We start from the raw sequence: 16,556 nt of genomic DNA, 5'->3' as shown, positions 1-16,556 counted from the left end.
TTGTTCATCATGTACATATATAATATATTTATACATTACTGTCCGATCAGGTGAAGGTTCCCTCACGAATCCGAACATGATCGGATGCCCACGGTTGATATATCTTCGAGAGCTTAGACGGAGAGAAAAAATGGATTCCTCGTGGACTACTTAAGGCACTTTATTTAGTGTAAACCAAAAGGATCAGAGCCGTTGGATGTTGTTCAGTACTGCTATAATTAACAACAAAAAAGCCTTGCATTGAAAGCGCCTCCTTTCAAGAGGTTAGCCCAATAAAATTACCCGTATCAGGTTGTGGTTTTAGTGAGATGCTCTACATCAATCGAAAACGTAAATTTAGGAAATGATGGATTTACTTACTCTAGGAGGTGTTGACACGCACCCATTTTACAGCAGATGGAGCAGCAACCGTGAAAGTCTTCCTTGGTGAAGCAGGGGAGCGAGATACTTCATCCTCAGTCACTTCCTGATCAGACAACAGATACGAAGGACGATGGCCTCTACCTCCTCTCGACAATTGACCACCTGATCTACCCCTTTTTTGGGTCCTTTCGGTGCGATAGATCGAACAAACCCTACGCCCGCCGCCCTTCCTCTTTCTAATCCTTTTGGATGGTGCTACACAAATAATGCGTCTTTTTGCCTAGGCTCTATTATGAGTTTAGACAGCACAACTGTTCCTCTTCTTTGTTTGGGGCTATATGTGAATTTGATCTTCTTTTTCTTTTGTTGGGCAATGTAACAAAACATCTTTTGTTAAAAGCCATAAGAAGATGAGACAATCACGATCTTCCACATAGCTTTTCTTTTTAACCCAAGTACATAATTTAGGACATTCCCTTGAAGCTTCTCTTTGTAATCAACAACGAGTGTTTAAAAGAAATCCAGCATAGACATCATAGATATATTTCGGAACAACCACTACTCTCTAATTGATTATGCACAAGTGAATCTAGCTCAGTGTATAGAAAAAGGAAATTTTTCTTCTTTTCTTTTGGTAAAGGAAAGAAGGTAACTAAACAACAACACATCTTTCCTTAAAGGCTCTCTATACATCGACCCACTCAAACTTAGGCACTACATCAAGATTGCATACCGCATGCTGTCACTCACTATGAGATGATTCATTTCCGATACTTGATGACCGAATTCATGACTAGACACCCACACCCCATCAGCCCCATTCACATGGGGAGGAGAGAAGCAAGAGATGACCGCGACCGTGGCGCGGAAGATGCCGTAGAGCAACACTGGGAGCCCGCCCCAACCACGCGCCGACCGCCCGTCCGGGTCCCGCGCGAAGATCGGCAGGTCGGCTCGGTTCCCGCCGCCCAGCATGGCTTCATCGGCGACTTTCGAGCTCTTCCTCCTCACCATCGCGCCAAACATCCGCCGCATGCCTGCCGGCGGGGATAGAGAGGAGGGGACTTCAAGTTCCAATCTCAGGTGGAGGATGTGAGAGCATGAGATCAAATGAGAGAATCAAGGGCCTTGGTGTGTGTATTGGGGGGGTTTTGATAATGGGAGAGTTGGTGGGGGTGTTGCTAGTGCTTCTGTTTGTCACACTATAAAAGAAATAGAAACCCTTTATTGTAAAGGAAACTTAATGCACAATCAAGTTTGTGGGGTCTATAAAACGCCAAAAATGACGACAAAAAAGATGTATAATTAAGCACATACACTGCTTTTGATGGAGATTTTCTTGAATTATTTGAAAAATCTCTAAACTTAGTACATCAAAAGGAAGAATTTTATTTTCTTGTTTTTCTTTTGGTAAACTGGTGGTATCTTTCCAGTTCATTTGAATGTGAACCGACGGACCATAAAATCTGCGAGAAACGAGACAAAAAGTTTCAGGAGGAGACCCTAGTCGTTAGGGATTCTGCCGTTGACGTACATGGCATGGTAGTGGTGGGTCACTGCTTGTACACCCTTTGAGATTTACTCCCATCCTACTGGTACATCGGCCGTATGCGGGGATTCCTGGATCATCAAAAAAAAAAAAAAGTTTCAGGAGGAGATCTTATCCAAACGAGTTGGCTCAATTCCAATCTGATTGAGAATTATAGCCGTAGATGAACTTGATTTGATTTGCTTTTTTTTCTTTTTTCCAGACATGATAAGGAACAAATTAAGGATATGTACATTTTTCAGATGTGAATATATATATACCACACACCAAGAAAAGGAATATCTTGCTTTGATTGATGGCTCAGTGCACTTGGGAAAATGAGTGGTCCATCCATGTGTGAGAATCGGGGCTCTGCATTATGCTTTTATCAAGCCAGACAAAATGTATTGCATGTTGGTCATTCTTGAAAGCTACATTTCTTTTCTAAAAAAATTACAAATAAAGATATGCTTACCAAAAAGAAAAAAGAAAGAAGAAAGATACACAAATATCAGACTAAGAAGAAGATAAAAGAGAGGACAAAACAATTTTACTATGTGTTATGTGTTATTTCGCGAATATCATGTATAAAACGTGCGTCGAGAAATTGTTGCCTAATTTAAAAGTTATACATAGGCAAGACATGATACACATTCAAGTAGAACTATGTTGCTATGTCATTATTGGTGGAACCATCAGAGTGCATGATTTGACTAAAACAAGCCTGTTTTTATTTGATATTATCAGGAAGTGGTGGTTGACCAGAAGCCACATTTGCACAAGATTTGGAAGTCAACGCTTACATGTTACGAATAGAGTCTCTGTTTTTAGGACATTCCTGAGATCCGTGTAATGAGAAATGTGCAGGATCTGGAAGCATATGATCAAGGCCCACTACTTGGTGGTGGCCCCTTTGTAGACAGTGGGCCTAGTTAACCTTAGCCACATCAGTTCATTTGGCCCGAGCTTCTTTTAAGGGGTCGGTGGTGGCGGTCGCAAGGAGACGGGTCGCCGGTTTTGGTGGTAGCAGCACCGGCGGTAGCAGCAGTGGCGGAGGGTGATGATGGCAGCGGCTCTCTCTCTCTCTCTCTATATATATATCTCTCTCTCTCTTTTCTCTCTGTCCATTTTCTTTATTTTCTTAATACTAACGATTGCTGAATCAATAGCCACACCATCATAAATAAGTAGGCTAATGGTCAAAGGACTTGAACGAAAATATCGAACAAGTTAGGGCACTCGGTTGCGCTGGAAAAAAAGATCCAGGACCTAATTGCAAAAGGAACATAAGTTGAAGGATTAAAATTTCAACTCCAAAGAACCCAAAACACACATTCCATCCGCAGTTAAACTCGCAGCCCATGGCGGTGTTCGAACGTGGGCCTAAAAGAAACATACAGACATGACATGAAGCTACGATTGACATTGTAATACCACAATCGATAGCTAGACTTCTCATTTTGGCCCCCAAAAAATTGGCAATCAAGATAATAACTCGTTAATTACCCAATCTAACAAGAAAAATTTCTAATTTCATTTCATGTTCATTGCTAAAAAATAAGTTCAAAATCGTCGCGTTCTCGCATTGTTCAAGAATCATTTTCAAGAGCACGGACTTGTGTGCTCAAAGTTCTCCCATGAACTTGGAATGGACACTCTCGCACTAACTAAGAATTAGTTGGTTGCTCGAAAAGTCAAATACTCCCTACTATCGATGAAAAAAAAAAAAAAAAGAAGCATTCTAGTAAATGTGAAATTACAGATCTATGATATGAAAGGTCAATTGAAAAATTAAAATACCAACTCAATCAAAATAGGGGTGAACAAGACAGACCGACTGAACCAGGAACCGCCCGGACTGGATTGGACCGGCCAGTTTGGTTCGGTTTCCGGGAGTGTCGGTCTAGTTCTCGGCTCCTAAAAGTGGAATTGATGTCTGGGCGGTCCGGTTTTTTATTCCAAGGGGGAACCGGACCGACCGGACCGGACCGGACCGGACCGGACCGGCTATATATATTGAGAATAAAGTAACACATGTTCCATCCATTGCTGTTCTCCCACAAGTAAATGGAGTCTAGGCAAATGGCGATACTTGTTCATCACTTGAACCGGGTCACGACAAAGAATATTGTAGGAACAGGGGATAGTATGAAAACTAGGGAGAGACATCTGGCTCCAATAAGCAAGTTTCAGAAGCCTTGTCTTGTTGCTAGTGATCTATCTTCCAACAAAATTGCTGGCATCCGAGCACAGAGTTGTTTAGGAAGAAGTGGAGAATTAGAAGAAGTTGGTGTTCCTTTTGTTTCAATGGAAATTGATCAAAGTGATATAGAATGTAATGGAAAAGATAAAGTTATAAACAATAAGTGACAAGTTCTATGGGACTGGATTGGATCGATGGTTCAGTTTCCGGTTCCAGAAATCGGGAATCAGTCTTCTTGATCCGGTTCCCAGTTCTTGGATGGAATTAGACCGGACTGGAACTGATAACCCTTAAATCACATCGCCCAGTTGCTCAAATTGGAATCTTAAAAGGTTTGGTTTTGGCTTTGTGCATGAGCCATAAGTACTGAAACGCAATTCTAACTTTTCAATAAAGCTGAGTTTTCCATTTGGTCAGACCTCTTGGTAGATAGATAAAACAGAAGATATTAAATGTTTATGTCTTTGTCAAGTCTCAACCACGAATTTCTTTAAAAAAAATGAATTTAATGCATGTAATTCTGAATAAATCATAGAAACCGATCTAGGTTCCGTTTGTTTCGTGAAAAATAAAAGATTTGAAAAATAACTTCTAAAAAATAATCGCTTGTATTGTTTGAAATAATTAGTCAATGAAAGATATTTTCATTATCGATAACAATTTACATTTAAACATTTTTATAGACGATAAAAATATTTTTCATTTGTTTATTTTTATAAGCGATTGAAGCAATCACTTTTAGAAAAATATTTTTCAAATCACTTATTTTCTACGAAACAAATGCACTCCTAAACATACAATTTCTTCTTCACAACACCAAAATCATATGGCCATATAAAGCGGAAGAAATCCAGTAACTTATATCCGGACAAGAGCCAAATATCATTGTAGTAATCATCCTACATCTTTTTGATTAATTGTACATACTCTGCCAATCATGCCACAATCATAAACTCCCATCTTTTTTCATCACGATATGCCTCCTTCTCGATTAACACCCATCTTTAGGTGGGGAAAAGTTTGAACATTGTGATAAGATAAGATGTGTAAAGTTAGTGGGGAGGGAGTTCCCCTTTATTACGTAATTTCCCTCCCCTTTCACCCACTTTTTTCTTTGCATACTTTTCATTTATTTATACATTATTGTTTTATTTTATTTTATTTTATTTAAACTTTAAGCCTTTAAGCTAGGGCTGACAATCGAGTAGAGGGCATTTAAATAAGACATAGTGGTCGCTGAAAGTTGTTCTTTTTCCTGCCCAAAGGCTCCATGTGTGAATATGACTTTTTTAAATCTTGACTTTTTGGTGGCCAATTGTCTTTTAAAGTACCCATCTTATGCCCCTCTCTACCTTTGCACATTATAAAAAAGATAGCCCAAATTTCTTAGGCTGCTTTAGATATTTCACAATTAAAAAATTTGCATTTTTATTTTCTCTACTTTCATAGGGTTGTGATGGATGTCAGTCCATATCCTTTTTTTTTTTTTTTTTAATTTTGGGAGTTTTGTATTCTGGGCTGTGAATTTTCTCTTCTTCTTTTTTTTTTTTCCTTTTCTGAAACTCTCGGCAACGCGATTCCGTGATCTCTGGCGCTAGATTTTCACATATTTTTGTATTTGGTATGGCATTGAATATCGGATTCTTGAAATAATTGAGGGTGCCAGAGAGAAATCTTGCTTCATCATGCATTTTCAAGAAACTTCATCAGTATACAATAAATGCACATGAATGACATCGCCGTCCCGTGAGAAAGATACAAGGAGATAAACTATTATAAATTATTAAAGGATTAATACTATGAAAAATCTCAAACTGATACACATGTGATAAATTTACTTCAAACTATTTTTTTGATCACTAAAAATTCCAAACTGGTACACCTGTGACAATTTTATCCCGAACTAATTTTTTAACCACCAAAAACTCCAAACTGGTACACCTGTGATAATTTTACTCCGAACTAATTTTTTGACCACCAAAAACCCCAAACAGGTATACCTGTGATAAATTTACCCTCTATTAGTTTCCGTTAAATCTTACTGTCAAATTGTTAAGTTTGATGACACGTGATAGTTAACGGATGCACCAGTTTGGGGTTTTACCCCTTTGTTGGTAACAAGTTTATCAATTTGTGATTTTTCGTGATGGTAATCCAATTTAACGGACAATAACGGAGGGAGGGGAAATTTGTCACAAATGTACAAGTTTTGGATTTTTAGTGGTTAAAAAATTAATTTTTGGTAAAATTGTCACAGGTGCACCAGTTTGGAGTTTTTGGTGGTCAAAAAATTAGTTCGGGGTAAATTTGTCACAAGTGTACCAGTTTGGGGTTTTTGGTGATCGAAAAATTATTTCGGGATAAAATTGTTATAAGTGTACCAGTTTAGAGTTTTTAGTGGTATTAACCCATTATTTAAATGAAGGTTTAGACAAAACATGATTATTAAATTTTTTTTTGGTAATTCTTTAACTTTCTTCTTTGGATTAATGTAGAAATTGGGGGTGGAGGGAGGCTCCTCATCACTAGTGTGTATCACTGACCAATTGTCATGGAGTTGGATTTAATTATTCGATTAAATCGCGATTACGGCGGCAGCGCACGGCTCGATCGGACGGCCGGGATCGCTCGGGCCGCCCGTTTCTTTTTTTTCTTTTTCTTTTTCTTTTTTCCATGATCATAAATTCAATCTCCAGCTTTAATTTTTTTCTTCCTCCTCCTCCCTAGCTAAGGAGCATAATTCAACGACGGGTGGATCCCACGATCTTACGAGCATTTTCTTCCTTGTGGTTTCCGTCTCCTTTTAATGTTTTTATGCGCTCACCCACATCTTTGTCTATAGTCACACTTATAGGGTTTATCCGCAAGTCATCGCCCTCGTTCGCAGGCTCTCATTGGTCTCCCTCGCTTGCTTTCTTCTTGTGCTCGGTTGTTGTTGAAAACGTTTGGTGCTTTCCTCCTCTCTCTCTGTCTTCCCTGGTGATGATCCATGGAGTTCGTCCATGAGCCGCCGTGTAAGAAGCTGAGATGCGAGCTGGGCGGCGATGACCCGCGAGCCGAGGCCGAGGCCAAGAACGGCATGGAGGGCCTGCCGAGGGAGATCGTCCTCGACATCCTGTCGCGGCTGCCCATCACGTCGCTCGTGCGGTTCCGGCTCGTCTGCCGGTCCTGGCGGGCTCTAGGCCGAGACCCGCTTCTTCCCGACGCGCAGCTCGCCCGCACGGCGGCGAGGGATCCGTTCCTGGTGTTCCACAGCGACTTCCCTCTCAGGAACCAGCTCAGCTTCGTGGAGTTGTCCGCTCAGGACCAGGATTGTGGGCACAGCGGATCCAAGAAGAGTTCTGTCGGGAAATTCAATCCGCCTTTCTTGAATTCGATGCCCGAATTCGACGTGGTGGGTTCCTGCAACGGCTTGCTGTGCCTCGCCGATTCGCTCTACAGGGAGACGCTGTTCGTGTACAACCCCTTCACCGGGGACTGCAGGGAGCTGCCACCATCGCGGCAGTACGCGGACCAGACCGTGGTCTTCGGGTTCGGTTTCCACCCGGCGACCAGGGAGTACAAGGTGATCAAGATAGCATACTACCCGAACCCATCTAGGGCGGGGGCGGGGTCCCGCCGGGCGCGACGGGTCCCGCACGTGCAGTCGGAGGTTCAGGTCCTGACGCTCGGGAGGAGCCCAGCCTGGCGGAGCCTGGGGCGGGCGCCGTACCAGATCGACAAGAGGCCATCGGAGACGGTGGTCAACGGGAGGCTGCACTGGGTCGCGGGGCCTCGGAGGTACCGGACGGCGCGGCAGCTCGTGTCCTTCGACCTGGCGGACGAGCAGTTCCGGGAGGTGCTGAGGCCCGAGGGCGGGCCCATCGGCCGGTCCAACTACCAGCTGATGGCCCTGAGGGGCTTCCTCTCAGCCATAGTCTACTGCAATTACGGGAGGCTGGAGATTTGGGTCATGAAGACATACAATGTGAAGGAGTCATGGACGAGAGAGTACGTCATCGGGTCATACATGCCGAGGGCTCTCAAGCAAAACGTGAACTTCATGCCGTTCAAGATGTGGAAGAGCATGAATGCGAGGGTCTCTAGGGTTGTGTGCGGATTGGACAATGGTGAGATATTGTTGGAGTATAAGAGCGGGGCATTGGCGGCTTATGACCCCAAGAAGGGTAAGTTTAGGGACATTTCGTTGCAGGGCATGCCCAAATGGTTCCATTCATTTGTTCATGTGGGAAGCCTCAGCTGGATAGATTCCCACTCAGACACATGACAATTTCTTTAAAAAACCCAAAAGAAAAAGAAAGGAGGAAGAAGATGCTTCATTGTATTGTAAGTTCAAGTTCATATATTTATTATTTGAGATATAATTAGGGTCCATGTTCTCTCTCTCTCTCTCTCTCTCTCTTTCTCTCTCTGAGTCTGCTTTTGTGCATCCAGAGTTCTTTTGTTTAAGGCTTGTGATTGGCATCAACCCATTCAGATCATGTGCTCACGTCAGATTGGATTTGTTTTTCAAATGGGTGCGAGCTCTTTCCAATCTGTATGGGGTGTGACTCATAGGCCAGTTGGACAAAAATCAAAACTTTTGGGTTGGCCTTGGCCCCACCAGGAGGAATTATCTAAGTAATCCCTTAAACTTTAAAATTTCTTCCACAAGCATTTCAACCAGAACATAAAAGATAAAGAGGAAGGGCAATTCAGCAGAATCGTGCTTTCCCTCGTGGTGGGGGTTCTTCCCCATCTTGATCTTGGCTTAATAATTAAGTCATTCATGACGACGTGCCGTCGTGTCTGTATGTGCGAGCTCCGCGTACTGTTTATGTGCTCGATACACCCTTTTCATGTTCATGATCATGATCATCTTTGTTTATATCAAGTCAGAGCTAAGTCATGGCCGCATAGTCTTCAACATTGTTAGGTTGAGCGGTTGAAAATGTTTGGCAGTATAGGGATTCTTTTAGAACCTACCCCAGGTGGAGTTGCTCGATGCAAATGCCAAAAATTCCAGTATTTCCTCACCTCAATGCAAGAATACCTACCCCATAAAAAGATACAGAGAGAGGGGAGAGAGAGAGAGAGACAGAGAGAGAGAGGCATAAACTAGATGTTTATGACCATGGATTAAAAAAATATTTCATGATTTGTCCTTATGGCTCAAGTTGCAGAAAGATAAGGGCGCATGTCCATTGGATATTTCCGCCGTATGGCAATGGCATATATGCAGAGTTGAACATTTCAATGTCAAAAGAAGGGACTAACATAAGGGTCAAAAGGTGAATCATTGGAACATGAAAAGGGTTTCTTTTTTATCAGGGTTATCTCCCACATTCATTCAGTGTGCAGATAATCAAAACTCTGCATCATGGCCGCTCATATAGAAGCAAAGAAAAATATTGGCGTTCGAAAGGAAGATCAGGGTTATGTTTCCAAGCTTTTGTTTTCTTATGCAAGTAAAGTTGGCACAAAAAATCAACAGCTGGTCCCATGAATGAAAAAAAGTATGTGGATCTTTTCTTCTAGTCATGGCAAATACAAGAGATGAATTGTAGCATGACCAAGTAAAACTCATTAGCAGCCACAAACTTGTTTCACACAAGAATCTGTGCAACATAATCGGTCTTTCGATGGCTTCTTTCGCACACGATTGATGAAAGGTCCAACCCAGAATTACATCGCCTTTCGTTTTTGTTTTTAGATTCCACAGTTTAAAAAAAGAAAGTTATTGATTGAAAAAGGTGGATTGAAGCCAAAACAAACTGAACTTTGTTCTGGTGTGAATGTTATCCTCGCGGTTTGGTTCGGATTCGTTTGAAAATTCTCAAACGAAACATCTGAGGTCTTTTTTATAGAAAGCAAGACAGGCCAGATTGAATCAATCAAACATGGCTCCTATAAATCAGTGGATCACACATCTTGGACATCCCCCTGGTCTTTTTGTCTCCATTTTTGTTTCCTCTAGAGTAAGGACATAAGATGGGATATGGATTTCTCAAAAGCGAAATGACTATAAGAGAGGGCTTTCCGTTGACCCTAGTGCGAAAGAGATCTCAAGGACCTTATGGTCCTGCTTTTGTTGTTGTGAAATGATGTAAGACCATGAAGAGAAGCACATAAATCACCATTGATCACCCAAGAGTAAGGATCGAGTCGGTGTTACCATCATGTGACAGTGATACTGTGCTAAGAGACGTGGATGATCTCTCTCTCTCTCTCTCTCTCTCTCTCTCTCAGTGCTCGTGGGGATGAAAATGCAGAAAGCTGTAAGGTAAGATGCAACTAATATGAGCTTAATCTACTACAAGTCACCTGACCACACCCCGATGAGTTTTACAATGGAGCGATGGACTTTGACATAGGCACAGAGGATAAACCGATCACAAAAGAGAGGTTCCACGGTGTTGAAGGTTTCGAGCTTGGTTGGGATGTGCATTTTGGGTTTAGAGAGAAGGCTTAGAGATTGGAATGTAAGCCAATCCTCAATCTTCGTAAACCGTTGCCCTGTCATGTAAGGACCAATGACAAAAACATGCCATTTCTTCACAGCATTGCTCGTAATTCCTAATGAATCAATTTCCTCCAAAAAGAAATTATACCGGTGCACAAAGGTATCTTCAACAAAAGCTTAAGGAGACAGTAACATTCGAGTTTCACATATTGCCCAGTCTGTCCTTGTTTACGATTGTATGGGATTGTAGTTCACATTGCAATGATAAAGGGTTGTCTCATCAGCAATTTCCATCACCACTCTTGGCTATGATGGTCACTGACTAAATTGTGGAGCATGTCAACATCTTGAGCACTTTGAACTAGCAGAACATCACACCAGCAATAATGACATTACGAAATCTGGGTTGGCATACCAGAAAACAAACATATAAAAACAAACCAAAAGTAATTGAGTGCTATGAATCTTAATGGGGCGGCCTGTAACTGTGGAAGAGTAATTGACGACATTGGTGAACAACTTATTTCGCATCTGTGATACACATGATCATTGCACTTTGTTGGGGTGATTTTATATTAACATTGTTCTGCTCAGGACTGAGTTTGTCTATGGACTTACAGGAGTAATGCCAGAAAATTGATGCCTTAAATCAGCCAACCAGTGCGTCTTCTCAAGCGCTCTAACACATGCTTTTCACCGGTAAGGCGCCCGACCAGCCCTAAGCAGTGTGAGGAGATCAAATAAGGATCACAGCAATATATAAAAGTCAGTTTAGAGTCGAGACCATATGTGTTATAATATAGAGTATTTCTGACCAAGCAGACACACATCGGTGTCGGTCACGGGTTTAAAAACACTAAATATCAACCACAATTGAATTGGGTGGTCTCGGAATGAAAATTACCGTTGGCATAATTGCGGCAATCATGAATACCCATCCTCCAGTCAGTCTCCCATGTATCGTTAAATTTGAGTGCAATGTCCAGGGAATCCTCTTCACTATATCCCACAAACCAGCATCTTCGTTTGGGTAGCCTTGCCAACTTTCTTCTAAGAAGAGTTCGTTGAGAAAAAAGGTGTAGATTCATAAGGCAACATGACTGAACAAAGACAAAATGATTTTCAAGCCTGACCATATTCATAACCAATAAATTTGCAAAATCAGCATCTCAGACTAAACTGACTATAATTCAGCATCTGTGGATCATAAGAGTCGAAGAATTCATAGACTAACCCGGGATCGATCCACCTGGCAAGGCCGCAAGTGCCAGTGCAAACAAATTTTGGGGGTCTTCAGGTTGAAAATGAAAAAGAGATGCCTAAGACATTAGTAAATAATACTAGAAAAGCAATGCAAACACGCAGTAAAAAATCCACTTGTTCTAGGCAATATATCATTAATTTCCAACAAAAATTATGGGTACACATCACCATAAGATGACCCAACAAATTAATATCCAAAACCATATCCATCAAGTAAGTATCTGAAATTTGAAAATTGATAAGGACAAACCATGCCTTAGAATTGGATGGTGGTGAAGAGGTTTTGAAGATGACTACGAAATGTTGCAAATCCCAGAGATGGAGTGCGAGAAGAGCTGATGTCACTGACTGAAATGGTTCTGTTGTTGCTCTAAATGGCAGTGTTGCTACATATACTTTGTCTCTTCCACTAACGTTCATGGTCGATTGTAGTGACGCCAATGCCATTTTCGCAAATTAATCAGACAGTTGGTGGAAGTTAAAAGAAGCGAAGGAGAGGCAATGCTTAGATAATCTGCAGATGAATCCTCATTGGTTGTGTAAAATCCAACAGTTGACAATGGGCTCACTAATTGGAATAGAAACTAGCTGTATCCAATGGATTCCTTTTATTCCTACTGATGTCCATTGTCCAAAATACTCCTTTTAGTATATTTTACGCTACAAAAATTAAATGCTTATCTGGTAATAAGTTTCCACCATGCCATCCACCCCTGGTTGTGAACTCAATCTGTCAAATAATGTGAAGCAGAAACTAGCGATAATAGCAGCCTAAAGTGTATTGCGTTATCTTCCAAGATATCAACATAAAAGCAATCTGAAAGATTAATTTACGTATTGATAAATACAGTGGGGAATTAATTGATTAAATTTAGGAATAAGAAATAACATTGAACTTTCAAATCTACTATACTCATAAGCCTACCACTTTCAATGGCAGTTTTCGTTCGACTTTGTTTTCTTGGTACCAAGCACATAGATGAACTTACAGAGCTAAAACAATGTAACCAGTAACTTGATGCCCTAGTCCAGATCACCAAAGCTTCTTCTCAAGCGCTTTAGCACATCCTTTTCGCCAGTAAGGTGCTCAACCAGCCCTGTGCACAAAAGTTTCATAAGATCAGAAAAAGATCATGATAGCATCCAAAAGTTAAGTGACAGTTCCACACCGATCAAATAGACCCAAGCATCATCCGCAGGTACATACAAGCACAAACATATGAAGGAACTGAATTTTGTCCTATCAGATTGATTACCATTGGCATAATCGCGGCAATCGTGATGCCCAATTTTCAAGTCGGTCTCCCAAAGGTTGCTGAATTTACATGCAACATCCAGAGCATGCTCTCCACATGATCCCACAAACCAGCACCTTTCTTTCGGTAGCTTTGTCAACTTTCTTTTGAGAACAGTTCCTAGAAGAAGAATGTAGATTCGTTACGCAAACACACACTAGACACGGTTGACATGAATAGGAATTTCAATCTCCAAGTCCGACCTTACTTTTATTACCGGGATGTCGCATCATCAGCAACTTTCTCTTTTAGGACCAAACTGACTCTAACTTAGAAAACAAGCTAAAAATTTTCATGTAATTGCATGATGAGGGCTGTAGTAGTTGGAGAATTCATAGACCAACCTGGAATTGATCTACCTGACAAGGCTGCAAGCGCCACGTACACATTTTCAGGGTCTTCAGGTTGAAAATCAAACACACATGCCTAAAACATAAACAAGAAACCAAGGAAAGTCATCAGATCAGGTCTTAGTGCAAACAGAATGTGGGCAACACTTGAATCGAATTCAAACAAAAGAATTCAGAGGCATTACATCAACAAAAGAAGACCCAACAATACAATTAACTTCCAGAACTTACACCTATCAACAAACTTGCCCCTTTATCAACAATTCGAAATGGGAACCCATAACGCAGAATCCACGCAAACACAATCAATCAAGAACCTGAGAATCGGATGGTGGCGAGGAGGTTCTGACGATGACCATGAAATGCTGGAACTCCCAGAGCTTGAGCGAATAGGCGGCCGAAGCCAGCAGCTGAGCTGGTCCTTTCGTTGCTCTGAGCGGCACCGCCGCCACGTACACTCCGTCCCTTCCGGCGACTCTCGCCAGCGACTTCAGCGGCGCCGTCGCCATTTCTGGCCGACTGACCGGACGGTTGGTGGTAGTTAAAGAGAAGGAGGGGGCCGACAGTTCGGATAATCTGCTCATGAATCCTCGTCCGTCGATCTTGATTGGGGAATAATCCGACGGCTACGATTTATCTGCACAAATGGGCTCTCCATTCGCCAAGGACAGGCCCAATGTGAAAAATAAAAAAAACACAAAAATAAATTTTTAACCGAAAAATCTATCTTATAAATAGATGATTTTTTTTTTTTACTCAAGACAAATTTGTCAACAACTCTCAAATACTATCTTTATTAATTTTACAAATATTCATAGTCATTGGAACGAGCTAGTAGTTTCAAAATAGTGTATATGCACCGGGAGTTATGTAGTACTGGTGCATTCTGAAATGGGTTTTCGAAAAGTTTCGGTAAAAGGAGATGGCGACCTACATCGAACTTTAGTCCGGGAAAGCGATCAGAAGCGAATTCAATAAGGTTAACCAAGCATTAAGCAAATAAGCATGCTGCAACATATATAACCATGAACAAAAGGAAGAGCAAGTAGACCCTATAGAAGTAGTACTTATTTTTATGGAGGCCAAGAAGCAAAATCCCAAAGACCAAGGAATCATGGAACTCATCCTCTTGGGATCTGCCAAGTGACAGGGCCAATCCACAAAGACAGATACTACATAGTAATTTTTACAATACCAGAACATCAGAAAACCAGTAGATTGCTTTATTAGATCCTAGACCAAGATCACTGAAACAAACCCCCCTAGCACACCAAACACTCATGCACAGACAAGACTTGCTCTCACTCCCTTACTCACTCTTCCACGGACACATCACTCATCAGTAGTCTTCTTCTCATCAGCTTCTGCAGCAGCAGCAGCAGCTCCCTTCTCTTCCTTCTCTCCCTCCTCCACTCCTCCTCCTTTGACATCCTCCTCTTTCGGAGCCTCCACGGCGGAGTCTGGGTCTGGTTCGGCCACCGCTGTCTCTTTGGTCTCTGTCTCCTTGTCCACGACCGCCTCAGGTTCCGCTGATTTCGTGTCAGCTTCTTCTGCTTCCTCCTTGCTCTCGGCCGGCTCGGGTGCCACCTTGGAAGTCTCCTTTGGTGCCTCGACTTCTTTTTCTTCTTTCGATTCAGTCTGTTCTCCTTCAGTTGTTTCAGGGACGCCGTCTTCTTGTTCGGTCTCGGGACTCTCGGTTACGGTCTTGGTCTCGGTCTCGGTCTCGGCTGGCTCTTCTTGATCTTCTTCTTTCTTGGGGTCTTCTTTTGGTGCGACCACCACAACTTCCTCTTGATGGACAGGAGTTTCGATTGGCTCTTCAGACTTGTCCTCCACGAGCGCAGCTTGTGCTGATACAACCTGTTTCATCCACAAAAATCATTTCATGTATACGGATCAGCAAAATAAACAAAACCGTAAGAAATCATATCGTAGGTCGATCCTTTCATTCGAAAACATAATCTAATAATAACACGTTTCTTCATTTTCTGGTGTCTTTCGGCGAAGAATGACGATCACGGATTGATTGTAACTGTCCTACTTGGCAAAACAGTTTTCGGAAATCATCTCTTCGACTAGAGCTAAACATGTTGAACCAAGGTTTCTACTCCAAGAACTTTAATGAGTAGTTATTAGAGTTACCTCGACGGTGGCCATTGGAGATCCGAAGGAATTACTTTTTTCAAAAGCTGCTTAGAAAATAAACAGAAGCTCAAGCTACGTGGGTCAAAATTGAAGGTCGAGAGAGGAAGGAGAAATGAGAGAGTGGAGTGTTGGAGTACGAGAGTGAGATGAAGATGATCTAGTGGAACAAGCTATTTATAGCAGAGTGAATCGGTGAATAAGGTGGTAAAAACAATAGAAAAAAGAGAAGAGAAAGATTGGAAGAATCTTGGGATTTGACACTCCTCATTCACTGGCTCCAAGAAAATTAAGCATGTTGGCGTCATAATTAACACTAAGAAATTTTTTTTGGGAAAATGCCAAATTTTTTTTCACTTTTCATCTAAATACTAATTACATGTTTGTGCTTTCCAAAATGCATGTTTGTACTTTTTACCTAAATACCAATTATAGAGTCACGAGCGCACGGCTGAAGAGTCAAGAGAGAGAAAGTTATACTAAGCGAAAGAGAGAGGGAGGGGAGCCGACGCAAAGGGGGTTGGCGTTGACGGCATCGATAGAGAAGGGCACATAGAGATGACGGAGATGGTGACCGGCGGCAGGAGGGGTGGCGGGTGATGTTCGAAACATATAATTTGAGAAGTAAGGAGACATGTGGCCGATATCTAAATAGAAATTGAATTCTGTTTTTGGCATTTTTCTCGAAAAGTCTTAAATGATATAATTTCTCTTATGGTATTCTTCCTCTGTGATCTAATCTTCATTGGAAAAGCCAAAGAATAATGGAGGTCATATCAGCCCGGCCATCATCATCAACATCATCTCCCTTTCGGCCTTCGAGTCACCGTGTCTTGTGCAGCCCCCACTGAAGGCGACCTAAACCATCATACACTCACGTTCACGCTCTCTCATTTCCCCCATTTTTTTCCTTTCTTTCTTCCCCTTTTTCTTTGTTAGGTTTGATTTTCTTCCTTCTGTGAAATCCATC

At 41.8% G+C, this 16,556-nt stretch overlaps 3 protein-coding genes across 5 annotated transcripts; 1 reads left to right on the top strand and 2 right to left on the bottom strand.

The window, feature by feature from the left end:
- Positions 1-6,856: 6,856 nt before the first annotated feature.
- LOC115689522 (F-box protein At3g07870) lies at positions 6,857-8,401 on the top strand. The gene has a single exon (XM_030615585.2). It carries the CDS (start codon positions 7,084-7,086, stop codon positions 8,359-8,361), a length of 1,278 nt encoding a protein of 425 aa, XP_030471445.2. The 5' UTR covers positions 6,857-7,083; the 3' UTR covers positions 8,362-8,401.
- A 2,497-nt stretch (positions 8,402-10,898) lies between these two features.
- Positions 10,899-13,973, bottom strand: LOC115689529 (uncharacterized). Of its 3 annotated transcripts, XM_056315195.1 has the most exons (8): positions 13,762-13,968; positions 13,439-13,520; positions 13,056-13,214; positions 12,789-12,896; positions 12,050-12,208; positions 11,771-11,827; positions 11,441-11,586; positions 10,899-11,254 (listed from the first exon to the last, which is right to left on the bottom strand). In XM_056315195.1, the coding sequence occupies exons 1-4, from the start codon at positions 13,951-13,953 to the stop codon at positions 12,823-12,825; spliced, it is 507 nt and encodes a 168-aa protein (XP_056171170.1). In that variant the 5' UTR covers positions 13,954-13,968; the 3' UTR covers positions 10,899-11,254; positions 11,441-11,586; positions 11,771-11,827; positions 12,050-12,208; positions 12,789-12,822. The 3 variants fall into 3 exon arrangements, with proteins under 3 accessions (XP_056171170.1, XP_056171171.1, XP_056171169.1); XM_056315196.1 differs by having other exon boundaries at positions 12,050-12,896; positions 13,454-13,520; positions 13,762-13,973; XM_056315194.1 differs by having other exon boundaries at positions 12,050-12,896.
- Positions 13,974-14,470: 497 nt separating this feature from the next.
- On the bottom strand, positions 14,471-15,747 carry LOC115689526 (uncharacterized). Its single transcript, XM_030615588.2, has 2 exons — positions 15,587-15,747; positions 14,471-15,304 (listed from the first exon to the last, which is right to left on the bottom strand). The coding sequence occupies exons 1-2, from the start codon at positions 15,599-15,601 to the stop codon at positions 14,777-14,779; spliced, it is 543 nt and encodes a 180-aa protein (XP_030471448.2). The 5' UTR covers positions 15,602-15,747; the 3' UTR covers positions 14,471-14,776.
- Between the last annotated feature and the right edge of the window lie 809 nt (positions 15,748-16,556).

The sequence above is a fragment of the Syzygium oleosum genome, unplaced genomic scaffold, assembly GCF_021117445.2.
Source record: "Syzygium oleosum isolate NSW1041296 unplaced genomic scaffold, Sole_v2.1 Sole_v2.10, whole genome shotgun sequence".
Taxonomy (NCBI): Eukaryota; Viridiplantae; Streptophyta; class Magnoliopsida; order Myrtales; family Myrtaceae; genus Syzygium; species Syzygium oleosum.
Note: the sequence above shows the minus strand (reverse complement) of the source record. Positions and strands in the feature narration are given on the sequence as shown.